The 20,193-nt window shown below is 45.7% G+C and overlaps 3 protein-coding genes across 5 annotated transcripts; 1 reads left to right on the forward strand and 2 right to left on the reverse strand.

The window, feature by feature from the left end:
* Nucleotides 1–1,083: 1,083 nt before the first annotated feature.
* On the reverse strand, nucleotides 1,084–5,911 carry mrpl46 (mitochondrial ribosomal protein L46). 2 transcript variants are annotated; one of them, XM_037486133.2, is made up of 4 exons: nucleotides 5,623–5,911; nucleotides 4,616–4,817; nucleotides 3,873–4,043; nucleotides 1,084–2,458 (listed from the first exon to the last, which is right to left on the reverse strand). In XM_037486133.2, the coding sequence occupies exons 1-4, from the start codon at nucleotides 5,878–5,880 to the stop codon at nucleotides 2,214–2,216; spliced, it is 876 nt and encodes a 291-aa protein (XP_037342030.2). In that variant the 5' UTR covers nucleotides 5,881–5,911; the 3' UTR covers nucleotides 1,084–2,213. The 2 variants fall into 2 exon arrangements, with proteins under 2 accessions (XP_037342030.2, XP_037342022.2); XM_037486125.2 differs by having other exon boundaries at nucleotides 1,084–2,461; nucleotides 5,623–5,910.
* Nucleotides 5,912–6,398: 487 nt separating this feature from the next.
* Nucleotides 6,399–9,227, forward strand: mrps11 (mitochondrial ribosomal protein S11). The gene is made up of 6 exons (XM_037486147.2): nucleotides 6,399–6,580; nucleotides 6,776–6,883; nucleotides 7,026–7,124; nucleotides 7,490–7,619; nucleotides 8,616–8,681; nucleotides 9,054–9,227. The coding sequence occupies exons 1-6, from the start codon at nucleotides 6,477–6,479 to the stop codon at nucleotides 9,159–9,161; spliced, it is 615 nt and encodes a 204-aa protein (XP_037342044.1). The 5' UTR covers nucleotides 6,399–6,476; the 3' UTR covers nucleotides 9,162–9,227.
* Nucleotides 9,228–11,350: 2,123 nt separating this feature from the next.
* Nucleotides 11,351–20,007, reverse strand: pdpr (pyruvate dehydrogenase phosphatase regulatory subunit). Of its 2 annotated transcripts, XM_037486104.2 has the most exons (18): nucleotides 19,878–20,007; nucleotides 18,919–19,213; nucleotides 18,628–18,761; nucleotides 18,090–18,171; nucleotides 17,817–17,980; nucleotides 17,493–17,614; nucleotides 17,115–17,232; nucleotides 16,429–16,578; nucleotides 15,169–15,361; nucleotides 14,898–15,022; nucleotides 14,251–14,406; nucleotides 14,016–14,149; nucleotides 13,650–13,798; nucleotides 13,449–13,561; nucleotides 13,008–13,102; nucleotides 12,709–12,798; nucleotides 12,416–12,598; nucleotides 11,351–11,831 (listed from the first exon to the last, which is right to left on the reverse strand). In XM_037486104.2, the coding sequence occupies exons 2-18, from the start codon at nucleotides 19,200–19,202 to the stop codon at nucleotides 11,424–11,426; spliced, it is 2,700 nt and encodes an 899-aa protein (XP_037342001.2). In that variant the 5' UTR covers nucleotides 19,203–19,213; nucleotides 19,878–20,007; the 3' UTR covers nucleotides 11,351–11,423. The 2 variants fall into 2 exon arrangements, with proteins under 2 accessions (XP_037342001.2, XP_037342010.2); XM_037486113.2 differs by having other exon boundaries at nucleotides 18,919–20,007.
* Between the last annotated feature and the right edge of the window lie 186 nt (nucleotides 20,008–20,193).

Genomic DNA, 20,193 nt, shown 5'->3' on the forward strand with positions numbered 1-20,193 from the left:
GCACTGCATCCACTACATACCGTCTCTCTTTTACCCTTTACCAGTGCCGAGGAGCTGCAAGACCTTTCTTTTGACATTTGTCATCCGTGTGCTATGATGTGCTCTCTAATTGGACGAAGAGGCAGGCTGTGGCGTCCGGCTTCGGGCAGGAGGGGAAGGTAAGAAGCTGTGATCTTCTACCTCGGCCTGTCGGCAGCCATGTGGCCTGTGACAGCGGCGGGCGCGCCTATTTTTATTTCTTTTGCCGCGTATTCCTGATTGCAGTCAGAGCATCTCTGGTTATTTTGCCATTCAGATTCAAATGTGGAAGATTGGTATTCCGGCTGGGTATGAAAAAGATGCTTTAAAATTAATAATCCCCTTGGTAATATCAAGCCAGTTTTTGTCACCTTTAGGTGACAGGTGAAGAATAGTCATCCTCAACATGTGCTGTGTTATGGGTTTGGAACGATAAAAACAGCTGGAGAACGATTAGATGCACCACAGGATGTAAACAAGACAGGATTACTTCTTTCTCCTTGACAAATCTCCGGTTCTTCCTAATTGATGTGTAGACATTAGGTATGAGTGACTTTCCAAAAAATTGTGGATGTAGTGCATTTTCATGGTTTTGGCTTGGAGACGTTGGGAATTTATTGCATGTTTCTCCTCAAGGGCTCTAAAATTACCAGCATTTGAGACTTCCCATAATGCATCTCGATCGGACCCTGAATGAGGACATTATGGGAGATTACATTAGCATTTCTTTCTTCTCTCCTTTAGTCTTTTGAGCATTTCAGCAGGAGTAACTGTGCACTGTTTACATTGGGCCCCTTTCACCTGCCTACTGCTTCCAGGATTCAGACTGACAACCTTCTGATCGCCAGCCAATTTCCCCCGTCCTCTTAGACCTTTCATTACAACCTGGGACGGGACGCTTTCATCACGCTCCCCTTGGTCATGAAAGCGTGGACTGTTGCTCTCTTTTGCACAGGCGATTACACCTCTATTTGCCGCATGGACCGTAACCCGGACGGAGGGCGGCAGGAGGAAGAGTAAGCTCCGGTTCTGTGTGCAGACCAAAGTGTCAGATAATAAAGGCCATGACAGTTAGATACTGCTTTTATTACCTCTGGCCCTGACCTTCACATCTGCACGGACGGGGCAGGCCCGCGTGGCACTCAGGACTTCCACCGAGCCTTGAAGAATAAAGACGGAAAAAAAACATCTAAAGCCAAAGTCTCCAACATTAATAACCCCTTGTCCCTGCAGACACAAATAGAAAGAACAGGCTGATCCGAGAGGCTGTCGGGAACATCACAATGCTCTTAAGACAAATTATCGGAGCCATTGCAGAGGAACATTCCCCCTCTACGATGGATATTTTCAGGATGAGTAAGAGGAAGCCAACTTGATCAGAAAAGCTCGCTCTGCAGTCCACCTCTGAGGTCAGCACACACGGGCGCAATGACGGGGCTGTGCTAAGACTGCCATCTGCTGCTGGACCCCGGAATGTGCTGGAGATCCAGAGATCACCTCCAGCAGGGCTGCCGGGCCCAAATAGCGGGTGCTTGTTAACTGCTGCACGTCTAAATGCACTAAAACAAACGACTGCTTCAGCAAGTCATCGAGTGTCTTCAGTGGAGTCGAGCAAAGCCTAGAAATCACATTTTAAAAAATGACTTATCAGAAAATCATAAACAAACATCTTATGCGGCGTCCACTGGTTCTCACATTAAATCTCACAACAATGTGATTAACAGCTCATGGGAGCTTTCCCCTCTCATGCTGTGTGGTACATTGAAGGAAGGCGATGGCTTCGTCTTCATCGTGACTACAGGTGCATGCGAATGGGACTCGCTCCTTATCCCCCGAGGCTCGCTATTGGGTGGTTTGGTGCTTGGCGGGTAGTTTCCTTATTATTTAAAGATGACACTTTGACTTAGCTTGAACTATCTTTGAGCATCTTTTGCAAAAGAGGGAACCACTGTTTTAGGATGTATTGACTGATAAGTCAAGATTCAGGTTTCATTTTAAGATGATTTGTTAACAGGTTTTACCCTGTAAGGAAAGGAGGACATCTGACATTGTGCAAACTTAAAATACAACGTACTCATACAACACATGTATAGAACCAAAGAACTCTTTATGATACAAGACAACAGATAAACTACAGAGGTAACTTCCTGGGCCTCATAAATAACGATCCAGTGCCCACGCTCAATGTTCAGGTGTCACAGGGCGAGGACGAAGCGCTCGACCTTCATCATGTACGCCGGCTTCAGGTAGCGCTGCAGCTCGCTTTTCTTCGCCCACAGAAGAGAAGCGCTCGGGGCGGCGGGGGCCCCGCTGCCGGACAGGATGGCTTTGAAGAAGAACACCTTTGTTCCCACCGCGCTCTCCGTCCGAGCGGCTTTGGGCAATTTGTACTTGTAGAGTCCACAGGGGGCGTTGCCGAGGAAGGTCGCCTCGAGGCCGGCTGCTGCGAGAAGACAAAAACAGGGTGTGAGCGCTGGAGCCCAGAGGTGAGCTGGGGTTTATGCTGGTTTAAGTGCGACGTTACCCCCATTCGATCGCTTCCCCCTCCCCGGGACTGTTCTGCACAAAGTTTTAATACGATCGCATGCCGGCTAAATCACATGGTCCTAGTCGGTCTAAACCGAGGCCGGCGTGGCCGTGTTAACAGGCCCGTCTGGCTGTATTAAAAATGGACCGACCCTCCACCAAACGGCACGCGTTAATGTCAAGTGGAAGGCCTTAATGGGGAGTGATTGATGGAGTTGGCACATTAATCGTTCATGAGCGGCGTTGTGGAACAGTTTAACAGGCTCCGTCACCGGCGTTTTGTCTAAACACTTACAGGCTTAAAAGGCTTGGTTTCCGTCTGGCCAGAGAGAGGGAGAGAGAGAGAGAGAGAGAGAGAGAGAGAGAGATGTTGGTGGAGTGAATGTTTAACATCTGGTGGGACGGATCATTGCTGCTGTTGGCCAGCTGTGACCCCAAACGTCCGACCCGTCATCTGCTGACCGGCGCTGATCAGTGAGCCGCGGCCCCGTGTCCCTTAGTGGAGGCCCGAGTGCGGATGTGACAGGATGCAGCTGCATCGCAGGTTGGAGGCTCTGAAGGACGGCTGCGCTGCAAGTAGCGCGCAGCTCTTCCAGATAAGATTGCATCAAACTTTAATGATCCGGAGGATGAAACTGGGTCATGACAGCTAAAGAGATTTGAATGTAGATACGGTGATAATGCAGCAAATGGAGCGTGTAGACAATAAAACAACCCATAATGGCTGATGTTTAGGATATGGATGGAACCCTTATATGATGTTGCAAGCAACGGCTCTGAGGCTAATCAAAACACATTCAACACATCAACTCAGCGTCCTTCTCACGCTTCAGTTTCCTTTTATTTACAGTTGATATTTCATTTCTGTATTGACCATAAATTAGGGGTAAGGCAGTAAAGGTTAATGCTGTTGTGGTTAAAGTGAGGATAAAACATAATTAGGTACCAGGTTGCTATCACAACAGTGATTATATGTAGCATTAGTGCATTGATAAAGCTCATTAATCAATTTGTAAGGTCAATATGTTCTCCAGGGAGAACACATTAACGCACAGTCTGCACACGGGACTTTACATTTCTGAGTTAAACCATTTTGGTCTAAATGTTTATTATTTCATACGTAATAATTTGATGACAAATGAAATGTATTTCTTCGTTAGTTATTGCTGTGTCTCCCTGTGTTGTATTGAAATGAATCTGAAAGTGGTTTGAGTGGAGTTTCGGTGTGCCACTATTAAAAAAGAATACTTGTATTGAATACAGTGTAGTGAATACCAGCAACAAACATCTGCAGCATCATTCAAACCTCCTAAAAAAAGCCACGTTACCTGGCAGGGAATGCAGGGCTCTCTCGGCCGTCTGCCGCAGCGTTTCTCCTTCCTGCCACCGCGCCTGAGGCAGCAGCCACAGCTTGTCGCCGCCGACCTGCTGCTCGGCCACGAGGACCAGCGGGTCGGCCAGGCAGCGCTCCGACGAGGTCAAGTCCTCATCCACGTCAGCTAAACAGGAGAGAGGAGCGTCAGCCGGGACCCAACGGCTGCGGATTTTACACAAACTTGTCAAATGTCAAAATAGAAAAATTAAGTCTTGCACTGAAGGTAATACAAATCTGTTTCATTCCTGGTCATTTCCTTTAAACCCACATGTGTGCGACGTCTTCAGGTCATTTCAATTTATTTTCCATTCTGTTTAACTTGATTAATGACTGGAGCAGGGCAAATGACTGAATCACATGCTTCCCCATTTGTAATAGTTAGAGGGCCAGACAGGGGGATTTCTGCAGATCTATTAGCTGAGATGGAATATGATGTTTCTATTCATTAATAATCACCTGAAACCACTAATGATTTTATTTTTGTTAGATTTGAAAAATATACTTATATCTACTTAGAGAGCAGGTCCTAATTCGCCAGTTCAGCACCGTCATGTTGCTACAGCAGCAAAACCACACCACCAGATGCCACCAAATCCCACGCACTGTTGCTTTAAGTAGATACTTATACCACGTATATTCCGGGATGCTTGATAACCGCAGTGGAAACTTCACTTCATTGCATTCGCCCATGCTGACCTTTGACCCTCAACCCGGGCTGGAACTTTTGAAGCTTCTGCTCCCAAGAGTCTTCCAGGTCCTGAGCCAACACGATCTCCTGGTCGCCGCGGTTGTCCTCCTCGTCAGAGTCGTAATCGTCCGCCTGCTTGCGACTGATCCTCTCAGAGTCCTCCAGGAGCTGCAGCTCATGGTCCGACAGCAGGCTTTTCTCTAGCTCCATCTGAAAATCATGCAGGAGCAGGCCTCCATCTAAAGTTCTGGGACCTTTGTCATGCCTCGATTTTACCCGGAACATTTTAGTTACCTAATAATGAATTCATGTGGTTGTGCATCGAAACTAATCACATGTTACACGAATGAACTTCATGGAAATATGAAGTATGATAGAAATAGTGTGTAAGTCCTAACTTGAGACATGCGGTTTGGCTTTTTGTTATTCATTCAGTTAACATTAAACATTTCAGGATATAATCCTATAAAAATAATTAAAATAATCAGAAAATATTGCTGAGCATGACTCTTAGTACCTCGTTCAATTTGCTTTTGTTCCTCGTGACAGCAGTTTTAATAATTGCACGTGATGGAAATTACAGCTTTCTCATTAATGGAGGATGAGAAGCAGACAGGATAAGCTAACCCGCTGTTTCAAAATATGACTTGATTCTATAAAATGAACATACTTTTACATAATCTTCATTACAGTGTAACGACTTCAAGAAACTCCGCACAAGATCAAAGAGAATTCAATATCAAATGTCACTAGTAATAAGTGCCATACAACTTGCATTGGTGAGTTTATTAAATGAAAGTGGGTTTTACCCAAGACTCGAACTATAGGTTATGTCTAATGGATCATGCATGTTTATTTATCATGATCACACTGTATTTGTAAATGTTTTTTACATTTGCAAAATTGCTGTTTCAAAAGTTTTTGGATGCTAAATGTGGTCACGTGTTGTAGCCTATGACATTGATAACACATCATGTCACAGTCAAAACGTGTGTTTCATGGTGAATAAACTCACCTGCTGCATCATGTGTCTGAACTGCTGCTCTATCGGGCTGCAGTCCGCTGATATGACCGGAAGCCTTTGCAGACAAACGGCTGCCATCAGAGTCCACGGAGATGGACGTTTTTCCGTTTGACTTTTGGTTTGCAAAGTCACCCGACACACAGAAGAGCTGGACAACTGACGAAACCCAGCGCTCCCAACTGCTGCCCTGCTAAAGCACCGAAAATGTAAGAGAGTTACACCAGCCATCCTTCTACAGGGCGCAGCCATCTTTTTTTCGCCACATTAAATGTTTATCCAAGAAAATCGTAATTTTGGCTATTTCGGAAAATAACCTGAAGTGAGGGATATCGTATGGGGGATATTTAAACCACGTTATACCCTCTGGTGTTAAAAAAAACACCAGTTGTCAAAATCACATGTTCTCTTAAATGTTTAAATTGGAATCATTGTAACTTCAAGGTAACAAGTTGTAGTGTTTAGAATAATATTTGATATTTCCGGCGGTTTACTAGTAACGTGAAGGCATCAAGTGTCAACATATACCCACAATTCCTTGCAGCGAGTCGAACGGTCTATTCAGATAAAAGTGTGGGTGAGGGCTTACATTGATATACTTTTTTTAAAGCAAACATCTTATTATACTTACTACAGAAATGTATTTTAGTGATCATTAAGTCATTCTTATGCAATCGTCTTACAGATAACAGCTGTATTTGCAGTCTAATACGATTAACATTGTATAATAATTAACTTGCCATCCCTTGAAAATGTAATATACCCATAATCTGGTCTTCAATGTCACATTTGTTGTGTGTGCAGTAACTTGAGTTCTGACAGCGAATTTGTGTCTCAACATATTAAATATGTATAAATTAAATAGCGTATTAGTTGGTTCTGTGAATAACGTTTGCCGACAGCTGTCTGCCTCCTTCAATACAATCGGAAGCTCTCGCAAAGTGTTCAATGGGTATGTTTTACTAGCATCCTTGTTAGCCAACGGCTAACCGCGCTGATGAAGTCAGGCTGCTGCATGCTGAAAGTGATATAGCGATGTGACACTCTACGTCATGGCTAGAAGATACTTGTTTGATCGGCAATGCATCGTTTTTAGCTGCTTGCTAAGCAACACTGGTTTCTGACGATGGTGCCACTGTGTTTACAGTTGTGAAAGCGTCGGGTTGTTGCAGAGAACCCTGTGCACCAGTGCAGTGCGGCGTCAGGAGACCGCAGCATCCACCACCAGCTCTGCGAAAACCTCCAGAGACTCCAGGTCAGACATTTACGTCCGTTTCATGTCCGAATAATAATAAAGAATAATTCTGGATTATTTGTTGTATTTTCCCCCGTTCGTGTATCTGTTCGCTGACTCCCGTGTTGGTGACACATTAATAATCTCAATTGTAATCCTGCAGCATTTTCCCTCCAATAATTGGCGAGGAGAGTCCACTAAGATGGGGTGGGAAGAGGTTTGAGGAGCTACCAATCGCTCACGTTAAAGCGACATACAACAAGTAAGTGAAAGCAGAAAAAGTGATTTATTAGGATCATTGTAATCCTAATTTAGGATACGTTAAGTTGCTGGATCCACATTTTACTAGTGGGGAAAAATACGAACATAAAACAGTAAATGATTTTTACAGCCTGTGTACTGACCCATCAGATACGATTGCAAGTAATAGCATCCCTGATTTCTGCACTACAATTGCTGGAACATCATTAACGTTATTTTACATATTTTATTGTACAAACAAGAATTTCAGCTTCCTAGTGGACTTCATGCTGCAAAAATAGGGTTGTTTTCCCCAACTAGACCAATGCTTAGTTAAAAATGCAATGGAAACAGCCCAGCGACGTAAACTGTCGTGTCCTGCACCAGCACCCACATCCAGCTGACGGAGAGCACGGGGCAGTCCATGGTCAGGACGTCCTGCGGAACCGAGGGCTTCAAGAACATCAAGAAGTCGACGCCCATCGCCGCTCAGACTGCGGGCATCTCGGCCGCCGCGGTACGCTCTCGCCTGATTCTCCTGACGCCCGTGGAGGGGGGGAGTCGGATTTGTTTAAAAAGAATGCAGGATTAGTTCATCTTGCTTCTCTGCTCGGTGTAAAATAAAAATGTAGAATGTTAACCTTTCTTATCTCCCTTCTCGGAGAGAACAGTTACCATAGTAAAGCCTCTAATAATAGATGAGTTCATGTTTTCTTTCTATGAGACATTCACACCATCTCATCATCTACTGAAGGGGTTCACCACCTCTATCAGTTTGAGCTGGTTTAACAGGATATGAGGAAGGATGGATTTGCATACTGAGCTAATTTATGATTGGTCTATCTGCTGCAAACTGTAGGGTTTAAGGTGCTTCACAATGGTGAGTTATATTATAATTATGATATAAATATAAGTTTGTCACAGGTACGCTGCTGGCACTGAGCCGTGTAGCAGTGGGTGGGTGTTTAGCGCTCAATTAGACTTTGTAATAATCTGATTTATGAAGGCTGCTGGTAAGGTCACACTGGTAAATACACCGGAGAAGCTTCTTATCACAGTGCTCCCTTGACGTTTACCGCACGAGCAGATTATTCTGACCCCTGATCTGCTGTTTAGCAGAAAATGGAAATGAGAGAACAACATTTAATAGAAACGTTCTCGTTTGTTAGTGATTGGAAGCTCAGATGAAAAAATGAATTTATTCTCCAAGTAGACTTGAGGTTGTTCAGTTCCGCAGGTCAGAAAATATTGATAAAATGCCAAGGAAGTTATTTTTTTTGTGACTGAAGGGCCCAAAAACGCTGTTCAGCTTTTAGACAAAGAAAAGCAGCAAATCTTCACCATTTCGAGCTGAATTGGGTTCAAACGCCTGTTTAAGATCCACAATAGTTTCAATTCAGAGGAACACAATGTAGTGATTAGTTTTCTGCTGTTCCAAAATATAAAAAGCAGTGAAGGTATTCTACCTGGCGGCTAGGTGTTGACCTCGATCTACTCTGCCTCCTCCGAACAGAAAGCCACAGCGAAGGGAGTGAAGTTTGTGCGCGTTGTGGTCAAAGGTCTTGGGCCTGGACGTCTGGTGAGTAGATAAACCTCATTTTTTTCCCCTAAAGAACACCTTATTCAACCTTTTTTATGTGGTTGTTACAGCTAGATCTTGACATTTCATTAGGCCTATGAATTATTATGAAAAAGTGACCCTTACTGCTTATCTTGTTAAAAGTCCCAAAAAGTCCTTCAATATTAAAGCAGCAAATCCTCAGTTAGTTGCTTAAGCAATTCTTCGATTATCAGATAGTAACAGGGTAGCACATCAAGTATGAAATTGCATCATAAGCTTCTGTTTCTGCACTAAGAAAGAAGATGTCATTCATTTCAGTTGTTTTTATTATCAGTGACATTTTGATCCCTTCCCATCGACTTGAATGAATGTATTTTGTCTCCGGTACAGTCGGCCATCAAAGGCTTGACGATGGGCGGCCTGGAGGTGATATCCATCACAGACAACACGCCCGTGCCGCACAATGGATGCCGGCCGCGCAAAGCCAGGAGGACGTGATCCCCAACCAGAAGAGCAAGTGGTTGTGATATCGTTTGCTAATAAAAGGTGTTTTTTGTTGTGGAACCTCCGAGCTTGAATCTCACATAACTTTTGCAGATTGCGTTATTAATGAGCAGCGTGCACATTTCAGTCCTCTGCTGTGATTGGTTCGAGGCACGCGTATCGGTAGTGAACACAAAGCCAATTTAAACAGAGTTCTCTTTGTTTGTCTCTCGAAGCACAGCTAACATGATGTAAAGCTCTGAATAAAAGGCTGGCATTTACAGGTTAGTGCAGGACGGCTGGAGTTCAAATGGAAGCATAAAGTGGGACAAAGTGTTTGGACGCAAGCATCACAACAGAATTCCACTATATAGTCACCTTTGTAGCATTCATCGCTTTGTTACTTTAAATGGATTATTAAATAGCTGGATTATTCCGCTATTTGCGGCACGTACCCGACACAGTAACAAAATACCATCCCTTCCTTAGTTTGGAGCCACGGTTTGGGACCTTTTCCCATCAAAAATACATTCAGGAGAGAGAAAACAAAACAAAAGGGAACTACAACCGGTAACTTTAGTGCTTTGCAGTAAAATGTTTCAGACACCTTTGCCCTGAAGCTCCTGGACTCACCGTGAAGCCTTCAGTGATCCGCTGAGCTCTTAAACTGAAAGGATTGACGTGGTTGGCTTAATGGCCGTGAGGTGAGAAAAGATGTTAGAACGACCCAAAAGTGAAGCAAAAGAAGTCCCACTAACGTAGTTATGAATACAGCTCAAAGATGAAGGAGCGACAAACAGAAATTACAAAGGTTTTTTTTCCTCTGGATCCATTCGTGAGACACCAGAAACTAATATTACAAAAGAAAAGCCAGAGATGTTAGTAAAGTATTCAGATCAAAAGACATGCTTTCCATTATTCTCAACATCTGATATTCAATATGCACACTAAAAGATTTTAGCTCACCGTATTACCAAATGCTGGAGAATAATATTTAGAACAATCCGAGTACGACTCCTGGATGAGTCCAACATTCCACTGCCTGTTCCTGTAGCTCTCCCTGACCTCTGACCTCTGAAGGGAGCATGGGGCACAAGGATGCAATTACTTCAAAGAAAACCACAAGCTCTGTTTGCCAAATGTCATTCTCAAGTACAGGATCACACTGGAAAGCATGTGAAACAAAGGACTGAGCGAAACATCTGTCAGACTTACAGATTCTGTCAATGTGACATAAAGATGAAAAGATCCTGTACTGAAAATAGAGATTTTTACACAATAGCTATAGAAAAATACATTTTATAATTATTATTTCAAATCACACTGAAGTCCGTCCTCGATACAAACATTGGAACTCTGGATCAAGCACAACAGGAAAATCAAATAATGTAAGATATGTGGTCTTTAAACCAACAGCAGCCACACGTTCAGCAGAACCTCAATGAAACGACAGCAAGAGGGCGACGGTGCATCGAAACCACCACAAAACATAAATAACAGTGCGGATTAAATCACTGTGAATACAGCTTCCACAACGACAGGAAGCAGGAGAACAGCTGGAAGTTGATGAGAAAGACGAAGTCAAGCGGCTAAAAGAAAAAAGAGCGAATTCAGCCCGGCTTTGGGCTCGTTGGGAACCTTTTCAAATGGAGTAAATATTGGTTAAATACTGGTGTGATCAGGTTCTTTGACCTGACCGAGGGAGGGCAACGCAGCGGGGATGGCGCCACACAGACTCACACATCCCATCACAGCCATTTACATACTGCCGGATCCGATTGTCTGTCTCGACTTCTGTCCCCCCCGGCGGGGTCGAGTGAACAAAGTGTCCCCAGACAATGTTGTCGACGCCCCCTTGACAAAAGGCACTCAACGGGGGCCGGGCCGCGGGCCGCGTTACCACTGCGAGGCGACGACGGTGCTGGAAACCGGCGATGCGACGACACGCGGGAGCCTTGCTGCGCTGCCGGGTTTTAAACCGCTCGTGGCATTTGGGGGCCTCTTAAATATTGCACTTTTTGAAAAAGAAAATAAATAAATAATAGAAACTGGGACGTGCAGCGTAGAAGTTGGATACAAGAGAGCTGAAATGTGAAATTGTGCACATCGCCCTTCTCGGGTTGAGAGACGTTAAAAAAGGGGACAATTGCTTGCCAGTTTAGCAGTGGACCGGAGGACGGGAGGAGTGTCACAGAAGCCCCCCCCCCCCCCCCCCCCCTCCCGAACAACAGCCTAGCAGCCTAGGAGGGACGTCAGGCCCGCCACCGCCCTGCGTCATCACTTCCCCTGGAGGTTGCTGAACTCCATGTCCTCCTTGCGGCGCTTTTGCTGGGTGAAGAGCGAGCTGAAGGGGTAGAGTTTGGCTTTGGCCGGGTAGCGCTGGCCGGCGATGTCCACCTCATAGTCGCCGCGGTTGATGAAGTCCGGGGTGATGGCCGTGGGCAGCCCCTCGGGGCCCGGCGGCGGCGACACGAAGCCGAGGCAGACGTGGCGCTCCAGGGTGTAGCTGTAGGCGCTGCTGGTGGTGGTCCCGGCCAGCAGGCCGTTGCGGTAGATGGGCTCGCCCCACCACGGCCACAGGTCCAGCTCCGTGTCGTGGTCCTCCAGGACCAGCATGACGAATCGCCGGGACACGCCGTCCTGGCGCTGCTGCAGCAGCGCATCGCGGCCGAGGAACTCCGTGTCCTGCAGGAGGCGCAGGGAGGGGGTGGAGAGGAAAGTGTTTACGGGAGACGGTCCACAAATAATCTGCAAGCGCCGCACAATCGCGCTGGGAGAACCACTGAACTACTCCCCGCTGTGGTAACGACTCACCTGAAAGCAATCTGAGAAACCGATTTCACACGCCGAGGTCCGGCCATTAATACCGCGTCGACATTTTTGCTGTGTGCGGCAGACGGCAGCACACCTGATGTTTGGCTGCAAGCGCCGCCTGTTGTGCCTGCAGGTGCAGCGCTGCTGACAATCTTAACAGATGTTCGGGCGAAGCAGATGGCTTAGTGCCTTTCATTACCCCGCAATCATTTCCTCATTTCCCCCGGCTGTGCAAAAGTACAACTTGAATTACAGCGGTAACAACAAGTTGCCGTTTTTAACATCGTCTGTCAAAAATGTTGCCACTCCATTTTGCATATAGAGGAACTCCTTCGAGGTGATGGATAGTTGGTAAAGTCATAGCAATAAAAGGCTTTTTTGGGACCCGGGACCGAAGCGCAGCAGTTCGTATCCACCCTGGCAGATACCAACAGTTTGAGCAGCTGGCCACTGACCGTGTCAAATTTCACCCTAAACTCTCGTCCGCACTCCAGCGGGGTGGTGAAGGCGTCCAGGTCCTGACCCCAGAAGGCAAAGAACTTCTCGATGCGCAGGCTGCGCAGCGCGTAGTACCCTGCGTTGCGGATCCCGTACTTCTGACCCACCGACATGACCTCGTTGTACACGTGCAGTGCGTACTGTGGAGAGCAGAGGGAAGTACTGCAGTTACACCCGACGCGCCGTACCAGCGGGGAATGACTGGTTTCATGTTTGATTTGAGCGTGTGCAGATGTGAGCGGCGACGCACCTCGATGGGTATGTAGAGCATGAAGCCTGGCTCTCCAGTGTGGGTCATACTCATCACTCGGATCCCATTGGCATAGCCGACGCTCATCTCCTGTGAACACACACACACACACACACACACACGGTTAAATGCTATTCACTGCAGGGCTAATAAGTATGAACAATTATACGGTTAGCAGCATTAACAGAACCACAGGTGGAGTCTGAAGTGATGCTGAAACTATTTCAGCAACATAAACTATTGGTACCACCGCTGTGATCAGCAATACACGGTTATGAAACTAGATTTGCGTTTCCTACCTTACAGAACATGGAGGGAAAATGGTCAGGTGTCATGGAAACATAGGACAGCTCAGCCAGAACATCCATTGCACGTGGTCCAATCAGATTTAAAGCTGTGGGCAAAGAATTAAGTGAATTCATATTTAATACTTTGTCTGAGAAAGTACGGCCGCATTAACCCTTTGTATAACTATACAATTTCTACTATTTGAAAATGATTATTATTATAAAATATCCCCCTTTGAAAATGTCAATGAATTGTTTAGGAATCTGAAAAAAACAGAAAATGCAAATTACATGTTGGACATGTAATCAACCACCCTTCTTGTGCGGTGTGTGTCAGATTGTAACAACAAACCCAAATTCAGACCGTATGAAAAACACTGCGAAGAGCAGAGTGAGGTCGTGGGATGCTGCTGCGTTGTGTGGCCACTAGGTGGCGGCGTCACTGCAGCTTACCAGTGTACTTCCAGCTGACATCCTCTAGGTGGAGGTGTGGGTCATTGGGCATGTGTTTCTTCATCCAGGACCAACAGTGGACTTGCTGGTCCGTCGGAGAGACGATAAAGTAGCTGGAGATGGAATGGGGGAAACATTTTTTTTTTTTTTATGTTTGCAGTAAAGTGCTTGTTTCTAGATACTCGTGCCTCGATGTCAAACCTGTTCTTGCTGACGCGGGCGACGCTGCAGTCATTCTCGTAACCTCCCCTCTCATTCAGCATGCCGGTGTGGACGATATGTCCAACGGGGACATCCAGGTCGTTGGCACACAGATGCTGCAGCAGCTCCAGCGCCTGGCCATTCGATGACTGGGACATCAGGACAGACCAAAAGGTTCTACTTAAAATCACCACGTGAAAGTGGATGCATACCTCACCGACTGATACATAACGGCTGAATCAGTGGCTCCTGCTTGATGTGGGACATAGCATAAAATATACCACGTAAAAAAAACAACACAAAGATGGAAAGTTCCACTGGTGCTGAACCAGTATAAGACGTCCACACCAGCACGTCGTCACTCACACTCAGCTCAAACTTGGTGAAGGAGGACATGTCGATGACACACACGGCCTCTTTGCAGCATTTCACTTCTGCTCCAACGATGTCAAACCAATCCGGCTTGTAGAAAGTCTTGCTTTGGTCCAAAGACAGCAAATCTACACACACACACATAAACAAACTGGTTTATAAATAACATATATAACACAGATACATTGAAATTGAACGAGGACTTGTGTTGCTGGCGAGTATTCTGCACCTTTTCCATGAGGAACAAAGTATTTGGGCCTTTCAAAACCGTGTTTTTCCATCCAGCGAGCTCCCTGGGTGTCCAGGCGGTCGTACAGAGGGCTGGTCCGCAGCTGGCGGCCAGTCTGGAAGTCCCAGCGCGGAACCTTGAGTTCGTACAGCAGGGCTGGAAACAAACACATTAAGAGAAACAATCAGGCCAAAGCAGAACTCAAACACACGCAGATATGCTGTTGATATCTAGACACAACGGAACCATGGGGCAGCAGTTTTCTGTGTGTTTCTGCTCTAATCACACACTGCATGTACTTTCAAATATTTGTCAGTTAATTGTTCCTTCTCTCAAAATCCACAAATCTATTTTTATGCAAAGATGCATTCCAAAGGTCGACACCAGCTGATATGAGGATTCTGCAGTGCGACTTTGTTAAATCGGGTGGCTATTTTCCAAAGTTAAGCTTTGTTAAACAAAATACACTAGTGTGTCCTTGCCTGTGATAGAAGGAAAGTAAAAGATTGTACGCAGAAAACTTTGAAAGACACCAACTTGTTTTGTCTGAGATTTTGATTTGTCTCCCATCATGTAAACTGGAATCGGACGCCGCCTGTCAACACGCCACGGTTGTTTCAAGAGCAAATAAAGAGTTTTCTACTCACGCATGACCTCCATCACTCTGTGTCGCAGGAAGGTTCGGCTGCTCTGCAGGTTGCCGAAGCGCTTGATGTCCAGTGGCCACACATTGGCGGTGGGGTAGCCGTAGGTCATCCACTCTGCCAGGTACCTGGATACCAAACCACATCATGCCGTCATGCCGTTTGTGCCACATTGTGATGCAACCGCAGCTGAATTATTCTCTGGGTAAAACACATTTTTGTTTCAGGCCTTTTAGTAATCTAAGCTAACAAATACACTCAAACCCACGCTTACTTGCCAGCTCCTCCAGCAAAGGCCAGACCAGACGAATTCATCCCAGCCAGCACAAAGTATCCAGCCACACTGGGAATCTCTCCCATCAGGCAGCGCATATCGGGGGTGAAGGACTCCGGACAGTTGACCAGCTGATGGATCTCAGCCGATTCAACACTGGGCATCCTCCTCAGCAGGGCACTAAGCATCGGCTCTGGAAGCACAGGAGAGGTGTCATGTCATAACCAATGCATAGCCTTTTCAATAAAAAAAATATGATGAATACTCAAACTCAAGACAACAGTTGGCCTAAAGCTATGCCAGCATTAGTATTTAAAGGCACATTTCCCATAAATCCAACTGCTTCCTGCTGGTCTACCCAGCCCTGTGTGCCTTTACAATGTCAAATAACTAAATCACACCAGTTGCTTCTAGTTAACCTTTAGCCAACCACTACCCTACACAAACCATCCACTATTGCAAATACTCAGAAAGCTCGGGATCAGTAGGAGCGGCCGCGTTCTCCTTTTATGTGGGGCTATAAACAATCCATGGAAGCTGAACCAGTGTGGCAGCACCATGAAACAATGCATCGCCAGCAGGAAGCCGACCACCTGATGGATTTCTGTTGCTAATCATACGATACTGGAGACCAAACATGAGAAAACTCTGCTTTAGTTATTTCTTAAGTATCAAGTTATAGTAACAATTTTAAGGGTAAAAGGGGGTAAGCGCGGGCAGGGGGCATATTTGTTAATAATCCATAATTAAAACTAGAGCCCCCTGGGGGAGATTAGGTGGAGTCTCGGCCTTGCTCCACTTCACGGCTGACTGGTGATTTACGGCTGTTTTATAACAACCCGTCAAGCTGCATGAGGAATCTCAGGTTACCAGCGTAAGGCCACGGTCAGGAGATGGGTGTGAGGTGGCATTTACATGTGTGAGGTGTACTCTGAACTTCTATTGGCTAAATAAAGAACATGTCACAAAACTAGTCAGACAATTGATTTCAATCACTGAAGGACAAACTATTAATTGAACAATATGACTTTGACCTCTGAAAAATGTCTGAAACTGCAGTTGAAAGAAAACCAGGTTAATGACATGTTACCGAAATAGAGACGCTAAGTCTATGAAACCAGGACCCGATCCATCAAAAAGATTAAAGAAGTACTGTGCAACTACACAGTCTTCCATGTCATTGGAAAACAAAGGTTTCTTTTCTTTTTACTCAACAACCGCGCTTTGAATCTCCCTCCTTCCCGTTGCACCCTTCCTCACCAAAGTGGTCCCAGTCCTCCTGCATGTTTTGGATCTCCAGCTGGTTGCGGCCCTCGGTGAAGATGGGTTTGGGGTTCTTCTCAAAGCCCCCCGACAGAAGGCCGCCCTGCCACGGCCGTGCGTACATCCTGCCGTCCATATCGATCACAACTGGAGACGAGACACATTCTCATGAGATCATGGCTTGTGTAACCAGGTTCACTGTACGTTATCAATCAATACACGGGTACAAGTGGCCGAGCAAATGATTAAGGCTGCAAGAAAGACAGTGGACCAACTGACCAATGAACTCGCCACGCCGTTTTATCCTCTCAAAACATACTTATCAACCTGCAGAGTCACAACCATTAAGGGAATTTACTGAGTTGCTGAAGTGTTATTTTGCTGAGGTTTCCCTCCAGAAACAATTCATTAAATTGAGTTGTTAGCTGTCAATCAATATTTTTCCAGATATAATGCCGTACCATCATACTGAGCCGACTTCTCCAGGTGTCTTTGAAGAGCAAATGATGATTGTTGCAGGGATTTATATACTGTGCAATGACTTACTCGACCAGCCAATTTGCCAAAAGAAAACAATGAAAGTTCCATATCAGTCATCATATTTGGCTCAAGATTTAGAATCCATTCAAATCGGTTTGCCACTGTGCCACCTGAAAGAACAAGTGAATGTTCCAGTAAGAGACCTGGCGTGTTGGGTGAAAGGGGGTCCTGGAGCGGTTTGGTGAGGAGGTAAAAGTGTTCACAGCCGTGAAGAGGAACCGACACCTTGGTCTCACTCCCCTGGCCCAGCTCGTAAGCCCACTAGAGCAGAGACAGACAGGACAAATCTTTATATCCACCGCTCTGACCACAGGTTGATTGTGCCCCATGCTGGAGACTTTGCAATCTGTGCTAGAGGTCAATTTCCTTCAGTCATATTGTTCATATCTATGAGCATTATGCAGGTGAGAATCAAGCCAAGACAGATCTGGAATTAAGGCAGATTTTAAGTTTTCTAAATGGTTACAAAGATTCATTAACTCCCTTATCTTAGTTGGCATCCAAGGCCTACATTTGTTTACCTGTCCAGCACAGTTGACAAAATATTCACACTCGATGGAGCCTCGATCGGTCTCCACCGCCATCACATGACCCTTCTCTATCAGGACCTGCTGGACTGTGGTTCTATCCAGGATCTGAACCCCTGGGTAGCATGAGGGAGACATGGAGATGAAGGAGGAAGCAAAGAGGGGAGAAGGGTGGTGGATGGAAGAAAACAGATGCAGCTAAAGAGGAGGAGACTCAGACAGAGAAACTGTATACGTGTAGAAATGAGGTAATAATTACGCATCATAATTGTCCATTAATGCTCTATCAATGACACAGAATCAGTTTGAGTTTCTCACCATGTCCAGCAGCAGCCACAGCCAGGGCATGGTTCACATCAGGTGAAGACACCACGGCGTCTGCTGGGAGGTGGAGTGCCCCCACCAGGTCATGAATGTTAACAAGAGGGTGGAGTTTGGCCACCTCCTTGGGCTTAATGATGTTACAGCTGATCCCCATGACCCTAGAAATAAAGTGAAGGAGACAAAGATAAAGGATACTAACAAATATATCATTTCAAAAAGGCAATCGGTTCCTCTACTAAATGTCTACTGGAGGTTTTAGGGTCTTACTTCAGTCGGGATGCCAAGCGCTTCAGAGACAGGAAGCGATCTTGATTTTGAGCCAAACAAAGAGACCCCGTCTTCACGTAACCTGAAACACACAAAACGACGTGTTCAACCAAAATGATAATGCAACTCAAAACTGAAGGGAATAATCATTCTAGCTTTAGAAAAGGCCAAAACATAGAGGAAATGTTATAGTGAGCCACATCAAACAATTTAGGGCTTCTATAATAAATGTCATAGTAGTGCATGCCTTGTGTAAAGGTTTCAGATGCATTAACTGATTATGAGACTAGTGCAAATATCTACAACACTAAGACTCTTAGTGCTTGCTTGTCTACACACAGATATATGCCCTAGAGAGATAAAAGTGCAAATGCTCCTAATATTAATAAAATAGTCCATGAAGACAAATAACCTCTAGTCAGATGGATCTGCAATATATTTTTTAGCACATTATAATAATATAAACCCTTGTGTTTTTCCAAATACCATCATGAGAAGTTAAATTGGAATCAAAGTGAAACACATCAAATTGGCGGACCTGTTTTGACTCCAGTCTCCTCCTCCAGGCCCTGATAAAGACTATTGGAGTAGTTTGCCATTTGACACTCGATGGAAATAGGCTTGGCAACGCTGACAATGCCAGCACACAGCCGGGTCGTTCCTGCACCGAGCCTGCCAACAAGCAATCAGGAAGCAGCATTAGCACAACAACATCCAGGCAACACCTCTCGGGTGTACTCCTCCAGTGTCTCCTACTGTAGGAGGCACTGTCTATACCCCACATCTAACTGTTAGCACCAACAAGCAAGGGGAAAAGGCATCTTCTCACCTGCCCTGCTCCAGCAGCACCACATCGGCCCAGCCCAGTTTGGCGAGGTGGAAGGCTACGGACGAGCCCACGATACCTCCCCCGCAGATCACCACGCGGGCCTGGGCGGGCAGCGGGAGCGGCTGCGTGTCTCCGCTGGCCACAGCCGCGCAGTGCGGGGAGGTGGAGAGCCGCCGGCCCGCCGACCTGTAGCCGGTCGGAGGCGGCAGCAGCAGCAGCCTGGGGAGCAGAGCCGGGGACAGAGCCGGGGACAGAGCCCTGGAGCTCCGCACGCAGCTGCACATAGCTGCGCTTCCTGCGGTCACACGCAAGAGCACTCTCACGCACACCGGAGAATATGAGGTTACTGCTGCAAGTGTGGCTACGCTATTTATAAAGGGTTATGTGCAAATTATTTTTTTTATAGTCTAGTCGTATTTTTAGGATTCGTGTGAATGCCACTGTTTGAGTTGTTGTGCTACAATGTCGGCTCATCTAACGCAGGTTGACATTTAACAACATTACAGTAACGTAACGTAATACGAGGTTAGCACTCTGCATCGCAGGGGCCCTCCCAAAGCAGCAAGGTAAATCTGCGCTGGTTCTTCAGCTGTCACAATCGTATTAAAGCGTAATGGCAGTTTTAACGTGAATCAGTTGACGTTAAGTTCTCAACTAGCGACATAGCTAGCTTAAGCTGCAGTACGTTAGTGGGTTCTCTGTCAATTATCTTAACTTTATCTTAGATGTCACGTCAACGAGGTTTAGCTGAACTGTACATTTGTAAACTTGACTTTTAAACTAATCCGTGTTAAAACAGATCACATGGTTAAAGTTATGGCCAGTGTTACTGGTGGCTAGCGTAACATCTCATAGCTTCGGCTATTGAAAAGCTAGCTAACGGTGGGTTTTCACCGCTGTACGTAAGCTAGGTTAGCTAAAGGTCTACCGTGCGCTACATTTATCGATTTATAACTCACCGAATCAGCCAAGTCCAGGCGTTATGATATATGGAGGATAGCTATAGACACCAGTGATGCGACAGAAAGTCTTGTTTAGATACAGAAGTCGAAGCAATGGAAAATTAGCTTTAATCACGACTCACACTTCCGGTTCAACCCTTCAAAATTAAATCCTTCTGCCTCGGAATGCCTATAAATCAACATTGAATTATTGCATATTATTATTATTGAATTATATTAGTGGTAAAATTCATTAGTGGGCCTCCGATGTTGAATACCTGAGATATTTGAGAATACTTCACAATGTACAACAACAAGTAACCTGTGTTGCTGC

The sequence above is a fragment of the Pungitius pungitius genome, chromosome 4, assembly GCF_949316345.1.
Source record: "Pungitius pungitius chromosome 4, fPunPun2.1, whole genome shotgun sequence".
In the NCBI taxonomy this organism is placed as follows: domain Eukaryota; kingdom Metazoa; phylum Chordata; class Actinopteri; order Perciformes; family Gasterosteidae; genus Pungitius; species Pungitius pungitius.